At 40.5% G+C, this 24,173-nt stretch overlaps 1 protein-coding gene across 1 annotated transcript in view; it reads left to right on the top strand.

Moving 5' to 3' along the window:
* The window catches only part of LOC134206849 (uncharacterized), a 724,314-nt gene that overhangs the window by 659,936 nt on the left and 40,205 nt on the right, over positions 1-24,173 (top strand). The window contains exon 18 of the mRNA XM_062682581.1: positions 20,494-20,643. Within this exon, the coding sequence (XP_062538565.1) occupies positions 20,494-20,643 (150 nt within the window). The remainder of the gene's footprint in view (positions 1-20,493; positions 20,644-24,173) is intronic.

The following is a 24,173-nucleotide window of genomic DNA, read 5'->3' as shown; positions in this document are numbered from 1 at the left end:
CTGAGCCTCTTGAAAGGAGGCTTCTGAGCCTCTTGAAAGGAGGCTTCTGAGCCTCTTGAAGGAGGCTTCTGAGCCTCTTGAAAGGAGGCTCTGAGCCTCTTGAAAGGAGGCTTCCTGAGCCTCTTGAAAGGAGGCTTCCTGAGCCTCTTGAAAGGAGGCTTCCGAGCCTCTTGAAAGGAGGCTTCTGAGCCTCTTGAAAGGAGGCTTCCTGAGCTCTTGAAAGGAGGCTTTGAGGCCTCTTGAAAGGAGGCCTGAGCCTCTTGAAAGGAGGCTCTGAGCCTCTTGAAAGGAGGCTTCTGAGCCTCTTGAAGGAGGCTTCTGAGCCTCTTGAAAGGAGGCTTCTGAGCCTCTTGAAAGGAGGCCTGAGCCTCTTGAAAGGAGGCTCTGAGCCTCTTGAAAGGAGGCTTCCTGAGCCTCTTGAAAGGAGGCTTGAGCCTCTTGAAAGGAGGCTCTGAGCCTCTTGAAAGGGAGGCTTGAGGCCTCTTGAAAGGAGGCTCTGAGCCTCTTGAAAGGAGGCTTCTGAGCCTCTTGAAAGGAGGCTTCTGAGCCTCTTGAAAGGAGGCTTCTGAGCCTCTTGAAAGGAGGCTTCTGAGCCTCTTGAAAGGAGGCTTCTGAGCCTCTTGAAAGGAGGCTTGAGCCTCTTGAAAGGGAGGCTTCTGGAGCCTCTTGAAAGGGAGGCTTCCGAGCCTCTTGAAAGGAGGCTTCTGAGCCTCTTGAAAGGAGGCTTCCGAGGCCTCTTGAAAGGAGGCTCTGAGCTCTCTTGAAAGGAGGCCTGAGCCCTCTTGAAAGGAGGCTTCCGAGCCTCTTGAAAGGAGGCTTCTGAGCCTCTTGAAGGAGGCTTCTGAGCCTCTTGAAAGGAGGCTTCCGAGCCTCTTGAAAGGAGGCCTGAGCCTCTTGAAGGAGGCTCTGAGCCTCTTGAAAGGAGGCTTCCGGGCCTCTTGAAAGGAGGCTCTGAGCCTCTTGAAAGGAGGCTTCCTGAGCCTCTTGAAAGGAGGCTTCTGAGCCTCTTGAAAGGAGGCTCTGAGCTCTTGAAAGGAGGCTTCTGAGCCTCTTGAAAGGAGGCTTGAGGCCTCTTGAAAGGAGGCCTGAGCCTCTTGAAAGGAGGCTTCTGAGCCTCTTGAAAGGAGGCTTCTGAGCCTCTTGAAAGGAGGCTCTGAGGCCTCTTGAAAGGAGGCTTCTGAGGCCTCTTGAAAGGAGGCTTCTGAGCCTCTTGAAAGGAGGCTCTGAGCCTCTTGAAAGGAGGCTTCCTGAGCCTCTTGAAAGGAGGCCTGAGCCTCTTGAAAGGAGGCTTCTGAGCCTCTTGAAAGGAGGCTTCTGAGCCTCTTGAAAGGAGGCCTGAGGCCTCTTGAAGGAGGCTTCCTGAGCTCTTGAAAGGAGGCCTGAGCCTCTTGAAAGGAGGCATCTGATCCTCTTGAAAGGAGGCTTCTGAGCCTCTTGAAAGAAGGCTTGGAGCCTCTTGAAAGGAGGCTTCGAGCCTCTTGAAAGCAGGCTTCCTGAGCCTCTTGAAAGGAGGCTTCTGAGGCCTCTTGAAAGGAGGCTCTTAGCCTCTTAAAATTATGCTTCCGAGCCTCTTGAAAGGAGGCTTCCGAGCCTCTTGAAAGGAGGCTTCCGAGCCTCTTAAAAGGAGTCTTCCGAGCCTCTTGAAAGGAGGCTTCCGAGCCTCTTGAAAGGAGGCTTCCGAGCCTCTTGAAAGGAGGCTTCCGAGCCTCTTGAAAGGAGGCTTCCGAGCTTTTTGCATTCGGAAAGCCTTCAAGCTTCTTAAATGGAGGCTTCCAAACCTTTAGGTAGTAAAGGCTTCCTTAGAATGTTTTAGTTTTAGTGGGTCCAAGTTACATCCTTTACATGCTCCGTTACGCGGGATAAAACTACTTTGACGAGGTGCGTAATGGAGCAAATAACATTACCGCTAGGCAGATTAATCAGAGTTTTCACATGTTTAAACAATATTGAGCTTTCTGTTAAGCAAAATTATTTTCGACTCGACCATCTTTAAACTCGATGATGGTGTCTCCACTTTCGACAACATCGAAAAAGAGCAGAACAGATAAGTTCCGTTCTCCAACAGTTTCCGACGAGTACCACACGTTGGTTTCGAGCATCGCACTCGTACTGTTTTGTGGGCGGAAAAACGAAAATTACATCATCATATCAAATTAACACTTCATCTCGAGTGTATGAATTGTCCTGACAATTGGCTCTTATGGGTCCCAAAGCCCAGTCAACCGGATACAGACGAAAATACTCCATACAACAGGATCTGGTACGTGCCTTTGCTTGTTTTTCTCAATTGTTTCCGGGGATATTGCAGAACGAGTCATGAGTGGGTATCGAGGTGAGCACGTGTTTCCCCATATAGGCAATGGAGGGAAACGACAAAATCGAAGATGGCTCATCGCAAAGGCATTGGTGGTTATGCTGGTTGATATTGCCAGCACCGGACTGTCGCACAGAGGAATTCCAATTACCTGTGAGATTTCGTTAGAATGATAATATTTGATTTCGTAGTCGGAATTGCAGGGTGTCAGCTGGCTTGAGAATTTTTACCCGGTCTCCAAATTTTCATTTTGAAACTGTGGGAGAATATGTAGTGAGATTTTATTGAATGTGCTTCAATATCGTAGTACCGTGTTGTAAACATTGTAGAAGTTTCGAACACGATGCTTTGTGAATTAAGCGTCACATATGAAAACTTTCAACCAACCATACATTTTCTTTATCTGATCCAGGTTGCCTCCACCGGTCCCAACTACCGCTCAGAACCTTAATAATCTTATTTTTATGTTCGTCCCATAAAATAAAATGTCAAACAAAACGCCCGGAGAGCGAAGCACAGCGATAAACTGTAATTCGTTCGAATTACAATCATAACTTTCCTTTTCGGATGGATGCATCTTTCCGCTGAATCTGCTCGATGCTCGGAGTTCTAAGCCAGCTCCCCATCGCATCACCGTTGTCGCACTCGTTGAAAATAAATCAAATTTTCTTGTGTTTGCTTACTCCCATTGCCGCCAGACGCTCATCTTTGGTGTGCAAAATTCGCTGGGATCGGGTAAACTTTCCTGATCAACAACAACAACAACATCAATGATAACATCTACCAATAATTCCACTCACCGAAGCTCTTGGCACCGATAACTAACTCCGCAACTTTGCTACCGTTGCAACTTTTGGCAAATGTTTAACCTTCTCATTCCCCCGTTTACTCGGTAGTGAAAGAATTTGCATGATTGTGCTCTAAAGCAGACAGAGAAATTTTACGAAACCATGTGATTTTGATGTTATCATTATTAAATTAAGGCAAGGGACGTCGTCGTCTCGGGCTGTCGTCTTTGGGCCAGGAACTGGCCAAAGTGGGCGGGCAGATAAACTTTCCGTCTCCCCAACCAACGGCGATGGAGCTTGAGGTTGACCACTGCACTCTGCTTGCAATATACTTTAGCTGGAATCATTGGGGAAGGGTGCGGTGCCGGTGGTAATGGCGATCTTCCGGGATCCGACCGAGACAAGATTTAGTGTGGAAAAGTGTGGGTACGGTTTACGTCTTCCGGATTCCTTTTGCGCCATCGAGGAAGAATGATGGCCGTTGGCGGTTGGCCAGTCCGTAAAGACGGACTGTTCTGAGTGTGAAGCCAAGACAGTGGTTCTTCTTTATTCGATTGGTGTGAACCAACGTAACATATATACGATTTCAATATTCAAAACTTTGATTTTGAGAACGACTACGCAGTCTTAAAGGATTGAAACAAGATGTTTATTTATTCGACGTTTCGACACGGGGATGGTATCTTAATCAGGGAAGACACTATACCCGTTAATAGTTAAAACCCAAAATAAACTTTTTTATGATGTTTTTAATTAAAATTGATAAAGCCCGGCTCGTAAAATGGATTTACTAAACAGTTACATCTATTAAACTTACTTACCATGCGTGGAGGCTCATGGCGGTGATGCCTCAATAAAGAAATAAAAGTCGACCGAAATCTAACCTGGCAACAGGTTAAAGCGATAGCTGGCCAACGCTCAGGATGGAGATCTTTCAAGTCGGCCCTTTGCACCACCGGAGGTGTACAGGATCCATGGATCCACCATGCGTGGACCAATTATGTAACTAGAATCATAAAGTGTCAACAACAATCTGGTCAAAGGGCAAAAAGAGAAAGTTTTTATACACAGTTGAAAAGTTTTTATTCTGAAGAAGAGTGGGAAATACCTTATAGAATGTTTATGCAAAAATATAAAAATTATTCAATGGCAGAATTATTTTCTTACAATGACTCGCATAATTGACAAATGCTTAAGACATTTTATTCATGGTGATTCATACTCGAGAACCACTTATTCTGAGAACGGCTCATCCTTTATTTGTAGCATATTCTCCGAAGTGTTTCCACCGCTCGCATTGCAGCTCGATGCGAGCGGTACGACACAAGGTAGGCTGACTCGTCCAAGGGTGGTTGGCAATTTAGAAAAGTTACCACTTCGGAAAATATACGTTTAAATATAGTTATAAAATGTTCACCGCCCCAGACCATGTCCGAATGTTGGCAAGTTGAGTTGGAGAAGATTGAAGCGTTACTTTCACATTCACCGGGAAAATGACCGGTTCTTCTACTGTTTTTGTGGTCGGCTGATGGGCTTCGGGCCTTTCGGTGACAAGGGAACGCTCCAAATGACACACTTTGGGGGAGATAATCTTTCTCCAGGCTCGGGGCGGGGGAAAAGCTTTTCCTTTTACGGCATGAAAGCAATTATTCAGGCTGAATTAAGTTTTCATAGAGATTTCTGAGGAAGAGCTGGCTGCAGGATGACTCGTTTGCAAGTTAAACTTTCTAAATCGTGTTATCTTTCCACAAGAGGGGGCTAGGGAAGATCAACATGATGGGGCCCAAATGCCTTCATCTTTAGGAAAAGTGCAATCTGTTTCTAGTGCAGAAGATACATTATCTGCTCTGTAATAAATATTGACCGGGAGTCTTAAGTGGATGGATAAATTTCTGATGTTAGAAAGCACTTTGTGATGGAGCTATGAAGATGGTGTAAGTCACTATCTTCAATTGACGGCTTAGTTATTGAAGAATTCATCACATAGAATGTCAGGAAACTCTCCTGAAGCTATAAATGATTTTAACATAGTTTACCAAAATTCATTCATTATATGAACTAGTTATCATTTCAGTATTTTAGAAGTTTCCTTTAAAGTCATTGAACTATGGATGCACTTTTTTAAGAATGAAGATTATTCAATAAAGTTGGTCTTAATACTAAGACCCGATTTGAAGTTTTTATACCAACTTCGCTTAAAGCGCTACTAAAGCGCTACTCTTTTTCCATCACGAGTGGTTGACGAAGGCGGTTGTGTGTCGTTGCGCTCCGCAAGTATTTAATTTTATTTTTTTTTCTCGTCGTGTAGCCACTCGTATCGCGGCGTCTTAACAATTTTTAAACATTTAAACTTGACGTGATAAATATTTTTTATTTTACATACCCGACCCGCGCGTTCTACTCGCGTTCAACTCCCGCAGTGCTTATCTTTTGAATATTTTGACCTGACCCGCGCGCATTTCGCGTTTAATTGTGCCATGAAGTGTGGAATAAGAAATTGTGTGTGAGTGAATCAACTTCATGTCCATGACATTTTGCAGGCCCTACGTAGTTTAGATGCTTCGAAAGGTCCTCGTCCTGATGGAATCCCTACTATATTTATGAAAACCCTAGCAGTGGAACTAACCACTCCATTATTTTGGCTATTTAATATGTCACTAAAATCAGGAAAATTCCCAAATATATGGAAAAACTCATTTTTGATACCCATTTTCAAATCTGGAAAAAAATCAGACATACGTAATTATCGTGGAATAGCCATTATCTCTTGCATTCCAAAACTTTTTGAGGCCATAGTAAACGAAAAATTATTCAAACAAGTAAAAAACCGAATAACAGACGCACAGCATGGCTTCTGTAAAGGACGTTCAAGTTCAACTAATCTTCTTGAATTTGTTAACTATACCCTGAATGCAATGGATAAAGGAAGCCATGTAGAAGCTCTTTATACTGACTTCAGTAAAGCATTTGATCGCATAGATATACCCATGCTTCTATTCAAATTGAAAAAAACTGGAATTGAGCCGGGACTACTCAAATGGCTTGAATCCTACTTAACTGATCGCCAATTGATTATAAAATTTAACACCAATAGATCAAAACCCATTCAAGCCACTTCCGGTGTCCCCCAGGGCTCTCATTTGGGGCCCCTATTATTCATAATATATGTAAACGACATTTCCTTCATTCTTGACAAACTTGAAGTGTTAATCTATGCAGATGACATGAAGCTCTTTTTGGAAATCTTATATATAAAAAATGAAATGGTCTGTGTTCGTATCCGCATAACTCGAAAACGGCTGGATGGATTTTTTTCATTTCTTCAGCAGAAACATTCGTTATAGTTTCCGACGGGTTTATATGATATTTCCTAATGCTTAAATTACGAGTAAAGTTGAGCAAATAGTAAAAAACTAAAATAAAGATTTGTATAAGAATTTCGTATGGGCGGTTAACAACGCGCATTTTCGCCTACTATGCAGGACAACGTCTGCCGGGTCGACTAGTAGGGAATAAAAATGACCTCAATTCCAGAACGAAATATGCACATTCTACGAATGGTGCAATAAAAGCCTATTGCAACTGAATGTAAAAAAATGTAGCCCCTTATCATTCAGCAGAAAAAGAACAGCATCAAATCTCTCAATTACATTAGGAAACCAGGTTGTAGAGAAATGCGATAGAGTTAGGGATTTAGGAATTATCTTGGACTCCAAACTAACGTTCATCGACCATTACAACACCATTATTCATAAAGCAAATAATATGATGGGTTTTATAAAACGTTTCTGCTATAACTTTCATGACCCATACACAATTAAAACATTATATATTGCTTATGTAAGGTCGATACTGGAATATTGCAGCATTGTATGGTCTCCATTTTCAATAGCACACGAAGAAAGATTAGAATCAGTTCAAAAACAATTCCTATTATTTGCTCTTCGTAAATTAGGTTGGACAACATTCCCACTTCCATCATATGAGGCACGCTGCAAGCTTATAAACATTCAATCTTTGAAAGAGCGTCGTGAAACTGCAATGGTTTCATTTATTAACTATATAGTTTCGCAGCGTATTGATTCAACAAACATTTTATCGAAATTCAATTTCTACACACCATCTCGACAACTGCGTCATCGACATACATTTTTAATTAATCACTGCCGTACAAATTATGCAAAATTCGGACCTCTCAATCAGATGATGGCCATCTATAATCAACACTGCGAAACTATTGACTTTACAATGTCTCGGCAGAACCTAAAAAAATATTTTGTCACAATTCGAAACCTACACATCTGAATTTACATTAAATCCCAGAATTAAACACTACTTAACCAAACTATTTTTATTTTTATACACTATAATACCGTTTTTATAGCATTAAGAAAATAAAGAAAAACATGTATATTGTATATGTACTAGTCTACGTCGGTTGCCGAAATAAATAAATGAAATAAATGAAATGAAAAACATATTTTCTGAGTCTTCGCTCACCAGTTGTCGGCAGTTTTGAAAGGAGGCTTCCGAGCCTCTTGAAAGGATTCTTCCGAGCCTCTTGAAAGGAGGCTTCCGAGCCTCTTGAAAGGAGGCTTCCGAGCCTCTTGAAAGGAGGCTGCCGAGCCTCTTGAAAAAGGGCTTCCAAGCCTCTTGAAAGGAGGCTTCCGAGCCTCTAGAAAGCAGGCTTATGCTCCTCTTGAAATGAGGCTTTTGATCCTCTCGAAAGGAGGCTTCCGAGCCTTTTGAAAGGAGGCTTCTGAGCTTCTTAAAAGGAGGCTTCCGAGCCTCTAGAAAAGAGGCTTCCGAGCCTCTTGAAAGGAGGCTTCCGAGCCTCTTGAAAGGAGGCTTCCGAGCCTCTTGAAAGGAGGCTTCCGAGCCTCTTGAAAGGAGGCTTCCGAGCCTCTTGAAGGAGGCTTCCGAGCCTCTTGAAAGGAGGCTTCTGAGCCTCTTGAAAGGAGGAATCCGGGCCTCTTGAAAGGAGGCTTCTGAGCCTCTTGAAAGGAGGCTTCTGAGCCTCTTGAAAGGAGGCTTCCGAGCCTCTTGAAAGGAGGCTTCTGAGCCTCTTGAAAGGAGGCTTCCTGAGGCCTCTTGAAAGGAGGCTGAGCCTCTTGAAAGGAGGCTCTGAGCCCTCTTGAAAGGAGGCTTCTGAGCCTCTTGAAGGAGGCTTCCGGGCCTCTTGAAGGAGGCTTCCGGGCCTCTTGAAGGAGGCTTCTGAGCCTCTTGAAGGAGGCTTCAGGCCCCTTGAAAGGAGGCTTCCGAGCCTCTTGAAGGGGCTTCCAGGCCTCTTGAAGGAGGCTTCCAGGCCTCTTGAAAGGAGGCTTCCGAGCCTCTTGAAAGGAGGCTTCCAGGCCTCTTGAAAGGAGGCTTGAGCCTCTTGAAGGAGGCTTCCGGGCCTCTTGAAAGAGGCTTCCTGAGCCTCTTGAAGGAGGCTTCTGAGGCCTCTGGAAAGGAGGCCTGAGCCTCTTGAAGGAGGCTTCCTGAGCCTCTTGAAAGGAGGCCTGAGCCTCTTGAAAGGAGGCCTGAGCCTCTTGAAAGGAGGCTTCCGAGCCTCTTGAAAGGAGGCTTCCGAGCCTCTTGAAAGGAGGCTTCCGAGCCTCTTGAAAGGAGGCTTCCGAGCCTCTTGAAAGGATTTTTTATTTATTAGCAGTCTATTATTTGGAGCAGCACCGTAGCAAGCTAAGTATCCCTTGTTCGCAATAGAATAGAATGGCTCACTATCGAGTCTGTGTGTACCTACCATTGTGTGCTAGATTCTGCACGTCCATTGTTGCAATGGACGAGGAAGGAGATGAGGACAGTAATTCGGACAAATCTGAACAACTGCAACGATCTCCTAGAATCAGGGGATACCCAGTCGATTCTCAGGGCCCTTTCGTGGTATATTTCCGCAAAATTTCAACGCCGCCACAAAGTTTTGTTGATCTCAGCAGAACTTTGCAGTAAATTCTCCTCCATCAAAGAAGTAAAAAAAAAATAGGTCAAGGTCAGAGTCATCCTGTCGAAACGAGAGGAGGCAAACGCAGTGGTTAAAATGCAACGGTTTGATGGAGTGTACCGTACGTATATTCCATGTGCAGATGTCGAAATAGATGGGGTCATCTATGACGAGGCTTTGACCCCCAATGAGGTAATGAGTCAAGGAGAGGGAAGGTTCCGTAACAGAGCAATTCCTTCAGTGTCGATTTTGGATTGCGAGAGGCTAAGCATGCTTGGCGCAGGATACCCTCGAATGCCCTCAGAATCACATTTGCGGGAACCATGATTCCGGATTTTGCATGCATCAGTAAAGTTCTAATCCCTGTTCGAATCTATACTCTCAAAGTCATGCTCTGCGCCCGATGTAACATGTTCGGTCACACGGAAAAGTTTTGTACAAACAAAATTAAATGCATCAAATGTGGTGATAATCACGAATCTTAACGAGAACACGTGCATTCTTTGCAAAGGGGTCCACGATTCCGTTACCACATGCAAAGCCTATCACGTTGCGAAAAAAACAGGTTAGAAACAAAGTGATGGCTCGTAGCAATGCTACTCGAGTCGATCTATTGAAAATGACAAATAATCCCATTTAAACGGCAAACCCATTTGCTCTTCTCGATAATAAGTTGGAGTCTGTGGTTGTAACTGATCTCGAGGGTGTAGCACATTGTAGCTACAATCCTCCGAAAAAACGAAAGGCTAATTCTGGTACCGTAAGTAGCACACCTATTTCGGTCAAAAAATCGGAGCGATCCTCTGCGATATTGGCTTCCGAACAATTTCCGCCGTTACCACACACAAAAGATGTCCCGGGTTTCAAAAAAGTAGAACATACAGAGACAGTTGATGATTATTTAGTGAAAACATTGAAATCGCTGTGCAACTTATTCGGTATCAATTCTTCATTGTGCAAAGCGATTGAATCTGTTGCCCTCTTACTGTCGAAGCTCTGGGAAATGCTCAAGCCCCTTCTGCCCCTCCTTTCGCCACTGGTTGATCTTTTCCGTTCAGTAAATGGACAAGAGTAATCCTAGGCACTGTTTGTCAATTCTTCAGTGGAATCCTCGAAGTATCATTCCAAGACTAACTGGCTTACGAGCCGAAACATGGTTGACTGATGCTCACTTCCACCGCGAGCCACCCACCGCGAGTTTGCATCGGTGGGGACGAAATCGAGGTGGTAGAAGAATTTGTGTACTTGGGCTCACTGGTGACTGCCGAAAATGACACCAGCAGAGAAATTCGGAGACGCATAGTGGCTGGAAATCGTACGTACTTTGGACTCCGCAAGACGCTCCGATCGAATAGAGTTCGCCGCCGTACCAAACTGACAATCTACAAAACGCTAATTAGACCGGTAGTCCTCTACGGACACGAGACCTGGACGATGCTCGTGGAGGACCAACGCGCACTCGGAGTTTTCGAAAGGAAAGTGCTGCGTACCATCTATGGTGGGGTGCAGATGGCAGACGGTACGTGGAGGAAGCGAATGAACCACGAATTGCATCAGCTGTTGGGAGAACCATCCATCGTTCACACCGCGAAAATCGGACGACTGCGATGGGCCGGGCACGTAGCCAGAATGTCGGACAGTAACCCGGTGAAAATGGTTCTCGACAACGATCCGACGGGCACAAGAAGGCGAGGTGCGCAGCGGGCAAGGTGGATCGATCAGGTGGAAGATGACTTGCGGACCCTCCGTAGACTGCGTGGTTGGCGACGTGTAGCCATGGACCGAGCCGAATGGAGAAGACTCTTATATACCGCACAGGCCACTTCGGCCTTAGTCTGAATAAATAATAAATAATGATGCTCACTTCTTAAATATTCCTGGTTACCATATTCTTCGCAAAGATCGTGATCGGCCATTCGGTTGCGTTCTAGTGGGTATACGCCACGGTATTGAATACCAGTCTCTTTCTCTAGTTAATCCTGGTGCCGTAGAAGTTGTCGGCTGCACACTGAAGATAAAAAATTTCACTTGTTCGATTCCTTCGTTATATGTTCCTCCAAACGGTAGATTCAGTGAAGAAGCAATGAGACAAATTCTAAACTCTTGCTGATTTTAACGCCCACGGAGTTGCTTGGGGCTCGTCAAGGGATGACGGGAGAGCAAAAATACTATTAGATATCATCGACAATTTTCGCTTCAGCATCTTGAACGATGGTTCCCACACCCGAATCACTTCTTCGAATAACCCATCTTGCTTAGACCTTTCCTTATGCTCTTCAACGATTGCGTTATATTGCTCTTGGAAGACAATAAATGATCCATTTGGGAGCGATCATCTTCCAATTCTAATTACTTATTCGAAGCCAGGGGAGGTTCTACAAGAGCAGAGCTTTCAGTATGATTTGACGAATCGTGTTGATTTGAAAGCCTTCTCACGGAAGGTTTTAGAATTGATCACTAGATTTCCTCACGGAATTGTTGACGCACTATCCAAGTCTCAAACGAAAGCAATCCCTTCCACTCGTATTTCAAAACGTTCCCCTACAATGGGACGAAGTGGGACGAAGCATGCAGTGAAGCTTTGTCGTGCAAGTCCAGAATGTTTAAAGTATTCCGAAGATCCGGGTCAAAGAACGACTACATCGAGTATAAACGTCTAGAAGCTTTATTTGTACGAATTACAAAAAAGAACAAAGAAATTATTGGAAATCGTTTGTTGGAAGTTTGAATAAAGACACAGCATTAACAACTCTATGGTCGACTGCACGTAAGCTTCGGAATAGCAGCACATGTACCAGCCCTGTCGAAAGTTAGTCTGAAGAATGGACTTTCGATTCGCCGAGAAAATATGCCCCGATATTGATGAAACGGACAATGTGTATATCGCTGACAATGAATCCGACAATTCGATATTGCTGCTCCATTCTCAATTGTAGAATTTGATTTGCTTAGAGTGCATCCCAAAATTCTTCCCCTGGGTTGGATGGTATGAAATTCAGTGTCCTACAAAAACTCATTTTTTTACTCAATTTTTACTCAATCTATTTAATAATCAAACAATCTATTTAATTAATCACTGACAATGTATGTATGTCCAGAGGAATGGCGAGAAGTCAAAGTCGTCGGTATTTTGAAACCTTATAAAGATCCATCCTCCGAAGAATCTTATCGACCAATATGTCTTTTACAGTGCCCCCGTAAGATACTAGAGAAAATGATACTGAATCGCTTAGAAACTTGGGCAGAAAGGGAAGAAGTTCTATCGGTATCTCAATACGGATTCCAGCGTGGTAGAGGAAACCGCGATGGTCTAGCTCTTTTAGCATTAAACGTCCAAATAGCCTTCAGCCGAAAAGAGGAGTTAGCCGCAGCTTTTGTCGATATTTCGGGTGCATGTGATTCGGTACCAATAGAGAAACTTTGTTCTAAATTACATACTCTGGGAATCCCAACCCTCATCTCGAACTTTTTGCTAAACCTACTCTCGAAAAAAGAAATGAACTTTTTTCTAAATAACATCTTGAAGACATCCAGATACAGCTATTTTGGTCTACCGCAAGGATCGTGTCTGAGCCCATTTTTGTTTAATATATACATAAACGACATCGACGAGTGTATGGTTGATGAGTGTTACCTCATACAATACGCCGACGATAGTGTCATCTGGGTTGCTGGTAGTGATAGAAAAGTTATGCAAAATTCGCCTCAGCGTTCCATTAACAATCTGGAATCCTGGGGAAGTTCCAAGGGCTTCACTTTTTCAACTGCTAAAACCGAAATAATGGTATTCTCTCGAAAACGATCTCTCTGCAATATAAAAATCCAGCTTTATGATACAAACATAAAACTAGTTTTCGAATCAAAATATCTAGGTGTATGGTTTGACCCTAAGATGACCTGGAAAAGTCACATCGAATACTTATTGGAAAAAATGTCAAAAACGTGTTAATTTTCTGAGAACCATAACAGGCACTTGGTGGGGAGCCCATCCAAAACTCTTGCTAACATTGTACAAGAGTACAAATCTCTGTATTAGAACATGTGGCGTTAAAATATGCGTCACTCTTGAAGTGTCATTTTTCCGTTTTTACTTAACGTTTATTCCGTTTTTACTTTTCCAATATCTCAAGTGAACTCATGGAAAAGCTGTCGAACTGATACGACTAAAAAAATTGTTTGACTGTCATATGACATATCAAAAGCATCACGGTATACAGACAACAAGGTAGGCTCGTAAGAAAAGTGACACGTCAAGAGTGACGCATATTTTAACGCCACATGTTAGAGCACAAAAGTAAGCATGCTGAGACCGTAGAGCATCGTCTCAGTTCAACTTGTGCGAAGATAGTAATGACGACACACGTTTACGTTCAAACTGAATGTTTACATACGTGCTGAGCCTGCCTTGTTTTTTGTATACTGTGAAAAGTATCCTATGATTGAATCAAAACTAATAAAGAGATCATAGTAAACCTGATTACTTAAGTATATTGCTACATATTAACTGTTGGGTGTGATCATTTTATAACTGGTTTCATCCATATACTCCGACCAAATCCTGTAGTTCAGATAACCAACTCCATCGGAAAGAAAAGCTATCTAATCTAGAAAATATTCCCATTTATTTGCTTTTGTAGTATGTAAGTTTTTCTGAACGAGAAAAAAAAAATTTTTGTTTGAGAATGAAATAACTTAATTAATAACTTAAAATTAGTCAGAAAAATGTGTTTTCTCGATATTTAAAAAGTTCTGCAGACTGTAAAAACGCATAATACCAAAAACTAATTCATTGAGAATATGGGCAAAGATCCACAGAAAAATATAAAACGAATGGGTGACCCTCAAAAAAAATTGCGAAAGGACCCAATATTTAATTTTTTACCTAAACAAAGCTCATTTTTCAAAAATCGATCTGGCGCGACCTCTAAACGATTTTTTAGAAATTCGGTTTGTTCTACAAAAAATATCCAGACAACGCCATTCCGCGAACAGGGCGGTACTGATAAGAGGTCTGACGAGGGCAAAAATGCCAACAGGACAATTTATTCGAGACGTACTTGGATCCCGAAACATTGAATATTTGAAACACATCAATAAGTTTCTCCAATCTATTGAACAAAAGATATGACCCTGTGTAAAGAATCATTCCTATCTTTCTATCGTTCCATTTAGCATTAGCATTAGCATTGAGCAATTCGCACAAATTCGTAGGTGGTACAAGCCAAGACTATTGTATGAGAGTAGCATCATTTTCATCCGTTACCACAGATATTGATTTGTGACTAATCACTATCTCTTAGATTGAAGCAATGCACTCTCCAATAGTCGAGATCTGTCCTGGCCACGTCCTTGCGAATGCTGAAGAAGGGGAAGGATGGTTAGTTGGACACCTACTTAAGAAAGATGCAGAGAACTCTACGACCTCTCATAGGTGCCACGGGAGGTTTTGGGATTGTGTGAAAGGCTATAAAGCCCCAAACGCAATACAACGGAACGGCAACGGAAACGGCAAATTTGACAGAAAATATATAGGCTAACTGTCAAATTTTCCGTTTCCGTCACCGTTCCGTTGTATTGCGAAAGAACTAAGATAGAATACAAAGTAGGAAAGGGGCGAGCCTAGAATTGAACCCACGACCTCCTGCTTATAAGGCAGAAGCAGTAGCCACTAGACCACCGAGCTCGTCATATCTTTCTACCGTTCCCTTTCATCACAAAATATTATTATCTAAAATCAATTAAAACTAAATACGAATCACGGCTCCGTGATGGCGCTAGGTGTTGCCGAATGAGCCAGGTATATAGAATTTCTTATGTACAATTATTTTGCTACAAATAAAAAAACATATTTTCAGGTTTTTTATTGAGTTTCCGATTTTTATCAGCTATTCTGCTAAAAAAAAAATAAAAAAGGTAGGCAAAATTGCTTTAAATACTTCAAAATAGGTTATAACTATTAGGTCTAAAATCCTGTAACAATATTGCGGAAAATAAATATATTTTCAAAATTTTGTTATAAAAAGGACCACTTTAGTTTTCAATGGCACAAAAATAAGAACCTTTGTTTTAAAAACATCTTCATAACCCGATTTTTGTAGAAAAAAAATGGTGCCAAATGCTACCTCCTGGTAAATTTTCATCCTGGACAATGGTGCCTTGGAATTGGAATTTTTATTTCTGATCCATAAATCGTAGATCTCTTTAGATCCGAAAAAATATAGCTTGCCTTGAACAGTGTTCTTCGTCCAAGATATCTGTTTTCGTAGTGAATGCGGAAACAAAACACTTTTTGGTCTTTCTACATATTTTTTTATTGTGTGGCGAAAATCATTTTCAACACATTTAATGTACCATGCGTCTCCATTGGGGCATTTGATAGAAGTACTTCGAAATGCTCGAAAATTTTAATTCCCATATGACGCATTCCACACAGAATGACACATAAATAACGAAATGTTAACATGCTCGTCTTTAATTGGGATGAAATTATGCACATATCTTCGGCACAGCAGACTGATCATTTTCCACTTATTTAACAATCATCATAAATATAATAGCCCTGTTTGTCTGTCCGGAGACTAGCCAACCAGACGCAGCACGCAGGGAAATTCTCACAAAAAATAAAATATTTGACACTTCAATTCTTTTTTACTATCAGATGCAGAAAACAAAACCAGTGAGTGACAACCTTAGACAACCAGACACAGCATTTGATGAAAAAAATCAAAGACAACAGACGTTGACGTTTTTTAATGCAGAAAAGAATCTAAACACTTGCCACGGGCGCTACTGCGTCCACGAATAAACTAGTAATTCATAAAAAGACTCAGGATGGACAGGCGGCACGCCCCTCCCTAAAGTAATTTATATAGCTTGTCCAGAATTATGGGAATAATGTTTATCTTTGATTATTATAAATATTAACAATCTACGATTAAGCTATTCTCATAGTTAACCATGATTTGCATAATTCGATACACTATTTTCGTCATTACCCGACCCTAACATAACCCGATCCTTATCCAATTAGAAAGCATTCGTTGATACTTCTTGTATATTTGTTTGGTTTTCCTAAATGCAATCATCTTCGGTCATAATTTGGTCCTGGGCCATAAATGGAAATTGTTGTAATTATCTTTTTTTTATTATGTGTAAAACAGCAACGTCTTAATTACCAATGTTTTGAAAAACTCCGATGTGAATATGTACATATATTATGTGGAAGATTTTGATTTGGAAAAGGTATTGGAGGTAACCACTTTCCTTCGACGGAAGCCATGACTCTCATCGCCCTATCGAAGAAAAATGAAAAAAAACAGCGATATCTTTCTTTATATTTAAACAATCATATTTAATTTACTTTATAACCAGATCCTTTACAATGTGACATGATAATTCTTTTGTTTATATTCGAAGGAGACAATATTAGAAAATAATTAATCAAATAAAAAGAAACGTAAGTCTCTCTTTTTCTCTCTCCTAACCAGCACGATCGGGCTTCGGCAAAGTGTGGCATCGACAATTTCCATTATCACCAAAATGCAAAATGTAATCAAAACATGTTTTAAATATTCTCACATGATTACCATTGTCATAAGGATGACATTTTACAAAATATTGACCTAAACAACATCCCAGCGATTGTAGCGCCACAATTGTACCTTGTAGTAACCCATTCAACGCCCGAATTATGCTAAACCGTATAAAAACCACGTTCAAACTTCCACCCCTTTCTTTCGTAGCAATTCATTTCAAACGAACTCAATTTGCGCAACATATCGTTAGTTCTCAGTTCCACATCAAAATTCAAACCTTCAAATGTAGTGCCAAGTACACCTTCCCAAACCAATAGATAAAACAGTTCAACTCACCCTAGCGGAAAAATCTCACCTCCAAACCATTTCAGTGCCGTTGATTATAAAACCAATTTTCTCTCTTCTTCTTCTCTCCCTTTCTCTTCTCGCTGTTCGACCGACCGTTGAACCGAACATGAAAATAAAACCTTGATCAAACGCAAAACAAAACAATGGTCCACTGTTCACTAATCAAACAAACAAATGGATCGTGCGCCAACCGACTTATCCGCCTCGAAACCAAAACAAAAACGTTCTGCATTTCTTCACTTTAAACTTGAACATATTTATAAAACCAAAAAAAAATCAACAGCAAACTACCACGGCTCTAACACGGTGTTTCTAGTCGGTGTATTAATGTCGGTTGTTGGGGGTGTTTTTGTAACGTTTGCTCTGATGGCTTTGTGCTACAGGTCAGTTGTAGTACATAATAACTTCTCCTTGTGCCTAAGGTTAGTGATTTTCTTCGTTTTTTTCCTTCCGATTTTTCTTATACTTTTTTGACTTCCTTACTTTTAATTACTACTAACTTACAAACAACAACTACTACAACAGTACAAACTACTATAACAATTACTATTACAACTACTGTCAACAATAACGAAAAGAACACAATGCAAAAATATAGTAAATTAATTAAACAATATGCTAACCGCAGTGATCAAGAAAACAAACCAATCAACAACTTAAAGTAGTCAAACGTCAACATTAACAGAATATAAACTAAAGAAAACTAACTGAAGACGATAAAGCCACAAAATTTTCACTCTAAAACTCGAACATTGCCTTTTGCATTTCACCGTACTATCTCTTTTAATGGATTGTCCTCCCAAACTACATGCATAACAAGATAGTTGAATAGGTTCACCATAGATAGAAAGATGTAGCACTTCATATGTGGCTATCAACATTGTTTTAAATGTTGAATTCACAAGCATTGTTGCGAATTATTGTATGTTGATGAAATAAAATATTCAAGACGTGTTACATCTTTTTGTCTAGGGTTGTACTAGTCTGTCCTCGTACTTTCTACTGTTGATTCTTCACCGTTCAAATGCTACTCATATCTCTACAGTATCAGTGCAACAAGTATTGGTAATAAGTTTGTCCATTATTGTAAAATAAAGTAGAAAAATGAGCTACCGATGTATAATACATGTTTAAGATGCCAAGTAAAAGTTGGTTGAATGATATGAGTCTTCCTTGCAAGTAAACTATAAGCCTGTCTCTAATATTTATTCAGTACATCATTCAAATCTCTTTTATTTGGCATCCTTTGAAGCAGTTTCGAGCTTTAAAGTGGCATGCAATAATCCATAAAAAAAATATTCCAAAATGACAGACAAAACACAACATTATTATTCAAAGCAACCAAAAACCAAACCAAACACCACAATGACACCAACAACCGAGTTCCAATTCGATCACGTCTGAATATCACGTTCCAAGTCGAAACGAGAACAAAAAAAAACATACTCCAGAATCGATTCTCTGACTTTCAGTTCAATCAAGAGAATATTTTGAGCTTTATTTCCAATTAATTCACATTTTTAACAGTATTTTTCGAAGCTTATCACTAGATTTGGATCTCTTTTTTCTTTTGTTTTTCAATAATTCTATCTTGTCACTCTTACCATAGGCTGAGAAACAGAAACTATATCTCGATTGATTAATCGTGTTTTGTTTTGAGTTAAAACTAACATTCATCACGTACATTAGTCTCTTTGAACAAACCAAATTCGGTAATTGATTCCGATGAGATGCAAATGCTTTCTCTTACTGTATCCCTGCATACTTGGAAAATGTTGTCATTGCCATGCATATTACTATCACGAAAATTCAAGATCTTTATTTCTATAGTAAATAAAATAAAGCAGAAGATCTCCACGGCAACATTTTTTCAAGTATGCGTGCTACAATTCCGCTCTCGCTGTCTTTCTCACTGTTTCGAACTCCCACTCACGATTTTTCGAAGTTTCGACTTTTGCTACTGCCAATTCGGCATCACTACATCCCCTCCGACAATTGAAAAAAAACTAACGTTGATCCTTCCAAATCAATGTCCTCAAAAGCCCCCCACCCCACTGTCACATCCCTGTTTCAAACTGTACCCACAGTATCTTTTCAAAACCAACCAGAAATCGATCCATTTGCATGAGCATTCGATGTCTATCTAAGCTATTTTCATGCACTCCAAAATTCCGAACCATGTCGCTTCTGATCAGTGTTTCCGGCAAAGGAAGAAAACGCACCCAAAGATCAATCAATGATCCCCAAGCTTTCCAGGCCTTGTTTTTCTACCGTTTTGCGCCAACGCCAACGATGGCTCGTTTCCTTCTTGTCAAATCACCCTCACACACCAACTTGGTTATCATCTATGCACCCTTTCTTTTAGTTAATATATTGTTTTCCGTTCCTTTCGGTATATTGTTGACGTAATATTTGTTTTTTTTTTCATCGATTCAAATGTGAAAAATAATAAAAAGTACGTTTCTCGAACAGAACCAAACAAATAAAAATATATATTTCTAAAATTTGTCATACATATACATTATATACATTTATTATATCACTTTTGTTTAATTGCTGTGAGTATTTTTGTGAACTAAACTACTTTCTACTATCGTAGGTACATGTTTAAGAAAAAAAGTACAAAAACTTTTAAACCACACCCACTGTAAATATGTAACGAAAAGGACTCAATCTTATTCAGTATATTTTTCCAGACTTTACAAAACTATGTTATTGCTAGTGTTGGAAAACCCGCTTCCTTTATCTCTTTTGCATTCGTTTATTTCCTTCTTATCGTCTTCAGGTTTTGTATCTTGCTGAATATCTTTTGTTATTCCCTTTTATAATTGCATAATGAATGTTCCGAATGTATTTTGTCTTCTATTAATAGCATCGTGCATGACTTTCGCTTTTTGCTATAGAATTGTTTCTTCGATTTTGTTCATACAATGAGTACTCTAATGCTTGCGCTGCTTAGGCGATTGCAATTTTGCTCATGCTCCTGATAGAAGTAGTTATACCAACAAAAAAAATTACAAACTTGAATTGTCTGAATGTCACTAAAGAACGATTAAATATAGAAAATGAGAAAAACAAAGCCGTCGAAGTCGATAAATCGCAAGAGCAAACAAGAACAAACTACTTCAGCAATAGCTAATTGGATACGACATTTCGTTCTGACTGCCACACGAAATTTTCTCTACTGATTAGGGGCTGACATTCTAAATAGGAAAAAGAATAATAAAACTACTTATTTGCTATTTACCAATATGTCTTTTTTTGGTTTCATTAACAATAATATGTATCTTATTAACTTATAAACTTTAGTAAATATAAACTAATATATCTGATTAGTTTCGTAAATCAGCGAGCAACAATTGCTCGTGCTTTTTAAAACATAAAAAAAACGTTGCCTCACCAAGAGACTTCATTTTTCTTCATCGAATTGATCGAATGTTTGTGTGTTTTCCATCCTTCGTCCGGCCATCTGGATGCGCTCCACTCACTGTGGATGTTGCCATTTCTTAACAAACAAAAACCAAACGAAATGAAACCATTAAAAAAACTGAAAACCGTGGCCGAGGGCAGAAAGAAAACTACTCGCCTTAAGTACGACCCGCCGTACGTGAAGAAACCGATGGCCAAGTACGTCACCAATAATGCTAACCACCACTCCCAGGAAGATATTTCGCCAGACGATCCAAATAAGCTGATGTACAGCAACCAGATGCACCATAGGTAAGTTGGCTCGATGGTGAGCGCTCGACACGGGAAGTGGGTCAGTGGAACGATATATTGTGACGGCGGTGTAGGTTTAGATAAGTGCAACTCAAACGACTCTTGGCGATAGATGTTAGGTCGATGAGTTTGAACAATGTATAAAAAAGATCTACAATATTTTTGAGCAAAAGTTAGTCGCGTGATATGTGAAGAAGTCTATTATAAATAACAAAGCGTATCTAATATTTAAAAATATCAATACTTTTCCCTGAAACTAATCTACTGTTACATACATCTATTGAAAATGTTGTTTACACAACTCAAATTATAAATCCACCCAAGCAACGAGCTCATAACCCCTTCAGACATTGGAACGAATGATCACATTTCGTAATGATAACTCATCCAATCAGTGCAATGGGCAACGGTCGTTCCCCAGAGGGAAAAACAAATGAATCACTGATTTGCTACTGCAATCTCTACTAAACGATAAAAAATCAAATGCTTCATACAAGCTGAAACGCTCGTTTCATCGGTGACCGTACCAGGAACAGACATCAAACCAAAACCAGATTGACAATCGCTGCCTAGTTACCTACCACGCTGAATCTATATCGTGGGACATTGTAACAGAAAAAAAGCTATATACTCAATCCTTTGATGTCCTGGCTCAGGGCCCTTCTGGGATAACTGCCATCGATTGCCATTGATTGTATCTGTTCGTTGTCATAGTTGTCTGTGGACGCGCACGCCAACGGATCGTACGGAAAAAAGAAAACGCGATGAAATTTCAGAATGTATGATTCTTTCCTTACTCATTTTTTTTTTACATCATTGTAAATCCCAACAGATAACCAGTGTAATTAGTTGTGTTCGTTGGACGGAAAATATCAGATGACACTCAACCGAGAGGAGAGCTTTAAAACATTCAGACATTCAGGCAAATTGTGATGTTTTAACCATTAGCAAACTTTCCAAACACAAGAAACAACACATGCAATGAGTATATTTTCACACACACAGACACTAACACACACACACACCAATTTTGCATAACACATGAATTCCCTAACCAATTCTTTGCATGCTTTCTGATTCCTTTTTGTCCAATTGCAACAGCTTCCGAAACCGAAAACAACAAAAAAAATCTTCACAAAATCTCATTCACTCATCCATTGTTCTGCATTTTCCCAACAAAAAAAATATTTTCATAAACATCAACATATTCCATAGAAAAAATTAAAAATGTATTTTAAGCAAGGGGGGAATGTGGTGAAGCCAATGCTGTCTATAATTGCAACATTAACAACCATCTTGGTGAGTGGTCATTCAGCGTGTTCTCCGGTTTGTATCAACGATAAATATGTGATAAATATTATCCAACAGTGATTCCAATTACCAATCTGCATCGACGATGAACGTACATATAATATCTAGACTAACATTTGAAAAGGGCGTAACAACCAAAATTTATTTCTTCTGATTCTTCGTCTGCATATAAAGCTATATATGAGGACAAAGAATCAGAAGGAATAAATTTTGGCTGTAACACCCTTTTTAAATGTTGGTCTAGATATATTGAATATAAAAATTCTACTCAACTATGAATTGCTAGTTGAATATGAAGTTTAAATACAAGAATATATTATACATTAATCACAAGGCAAAATATAAATTAATCTATTCCGTTTGACTATCGCTTCGAATAGTAGGGAATCTTACAGTCATTTGAAATAAGATCTTTATCCTCATTGCATCCTTTATCCATAATGCACCACCTAAGCATTTTTTACATGCGTCACATTTTTTTCGGATAATACCTAGAATCATGTGTTGAAAGTCACTTATCACAGTACTAAATTATCTCGAAATGGCAAATATTAAATGGTTAGTATATCACAATAGATCTAAAGAAATGAAAAGAGGGACATGAAAAAATGTTTACATTACATTCTACTAAGATAACATTGATTTAGCATAATAAATCTATTTCCATTAATGTAGAACATTGAAGCAGATGGCTACTAGAATATCGTAGTAAAGATTTTTGCACATTTTTAGGGGATCTTCCTCGATAATATGCCGATTGGGGGACAAACTAATTTTCTTTTCAATCGGACGTTGCACAAAATAGTTAAGCAGAGCGTGACTCGTAAATTGTGTGATTTATGATACGGGAAACCAATCGTTCAATCTGTTCACCATTGACAAGGTGACATTTATGACTGCGGTTATTTAGTAGGCTTTCCAAATGTCCACGAAGCTAGTAAATCTATTTCTTGACGTTGCAACGTTGGTTGGCTGAGCTGAAATTTGGACAATGATCTTCGAATGTGTAATTTGTTCTGACCCACCTGATTGCAAATTATGTAATAGGTCAAATTGTTCAACATATTATTGAGAGAAAAACGCAACTAGGCCTCCAACTGGAGACACTCTCCCTTACTAATGGGACCTGGTTTATAATAGAATAGGCGAAACTAAATAACACAGTTTGTTACAAATCTGTTACTTTACTCTAGTCGGGCAGATTTTTAATTTGTCGATTTCACGATGACGAAATTGATTTTTTATTTATTACCAAACTAAGGCCGGAGTGGCCTGTGCAGTGCATAGAAGTCAGGTCCATGGCTGCACGACGCCAACCACGAGGTCTGCGGAGGGTCCGCAAATCGTCCTCCACTTGATCGATCCACCTTGCCCGCTGTGCACCTTGCCTTCTTGTTCCCGTCGGACCGTTGTCGAGAACCATTTTCACCGGATCTTCCGCAGTCTTCCGACAGCTGATTCAACTCGTCGTTCATTCGCCTCCTCCACGTCCCGTCCGTCATCTTCACCCCACCATAGATGGTACACAGCACTTTCCTTTAGAAAACTCCCAGTGCACGTTGGTCCACCACGAGCATCGTCCAGGTCTCGTGTCCGTAGAGGACTACCGATCTAATAAGCGTTTTGTAGATAGTCAGTTTGGTACGGCGGCGAACTCTATTCGATCGGAGCGTTTGGCGGAGTCCAAAGTACGTACGATTTCTTGCCATGATGCGCTTCAGAATTTCTCTGCTGGTATCGCTATCGGCGGTCACCAATGAGCCCAAGTACACGAATTCTTCGTCCACCTCAATTTCGTCACCACCGATGGAAACTCGTGGTGGGTGGTTTACATTGACCTCTCTTGAGCCTCTTCCTATCATGTACTTCGTCTTCGACATGTTGGTGACTAGTCCACTCCATTTAGCTTCGCTTTTCAGTTTGATGTAGGCTTCCTTCTTTTTTCAAAGTTACGTGCCATGATGTCAATGTCGTCGGCGAAGCCAAATAACTGGACGGACTTCGTGAAAATCGTACCACTCGTGTCCATCCCTGCTCTTCGTATTACTCCCTTCAGAGCCATGCTGAATAGCAGACACGAAAGACCATCACCTTGCCGTAAACCTTTGCGCGTTTCGAAGGGACTCGAGAATGCCCCTGAAACTCGAACTACGCACATCACCCGATCCATCGTCGCCTTGATGAACCGTATCAGTTTATCCAAAAATCCGTTTTCGTAC

Source organism: Armigeres subalbatus, chromosome 1 (assembly GCF_024139115.2).
Source record: "Armigeres subalbatus isolate Guangzhou_Male chromosome 1, GZ_Asu_2, whole genome shotgun sequence".
Taxonomy (NCBI): Eukaryota; Metazoa; Arthropoda; class Insecta; order Diptera; family Culicidae; genus Armigeres; species Armigeres subalbatus.
This window is presented reverse-complemented; position numbering and strand designations above follow the sequence as displayed.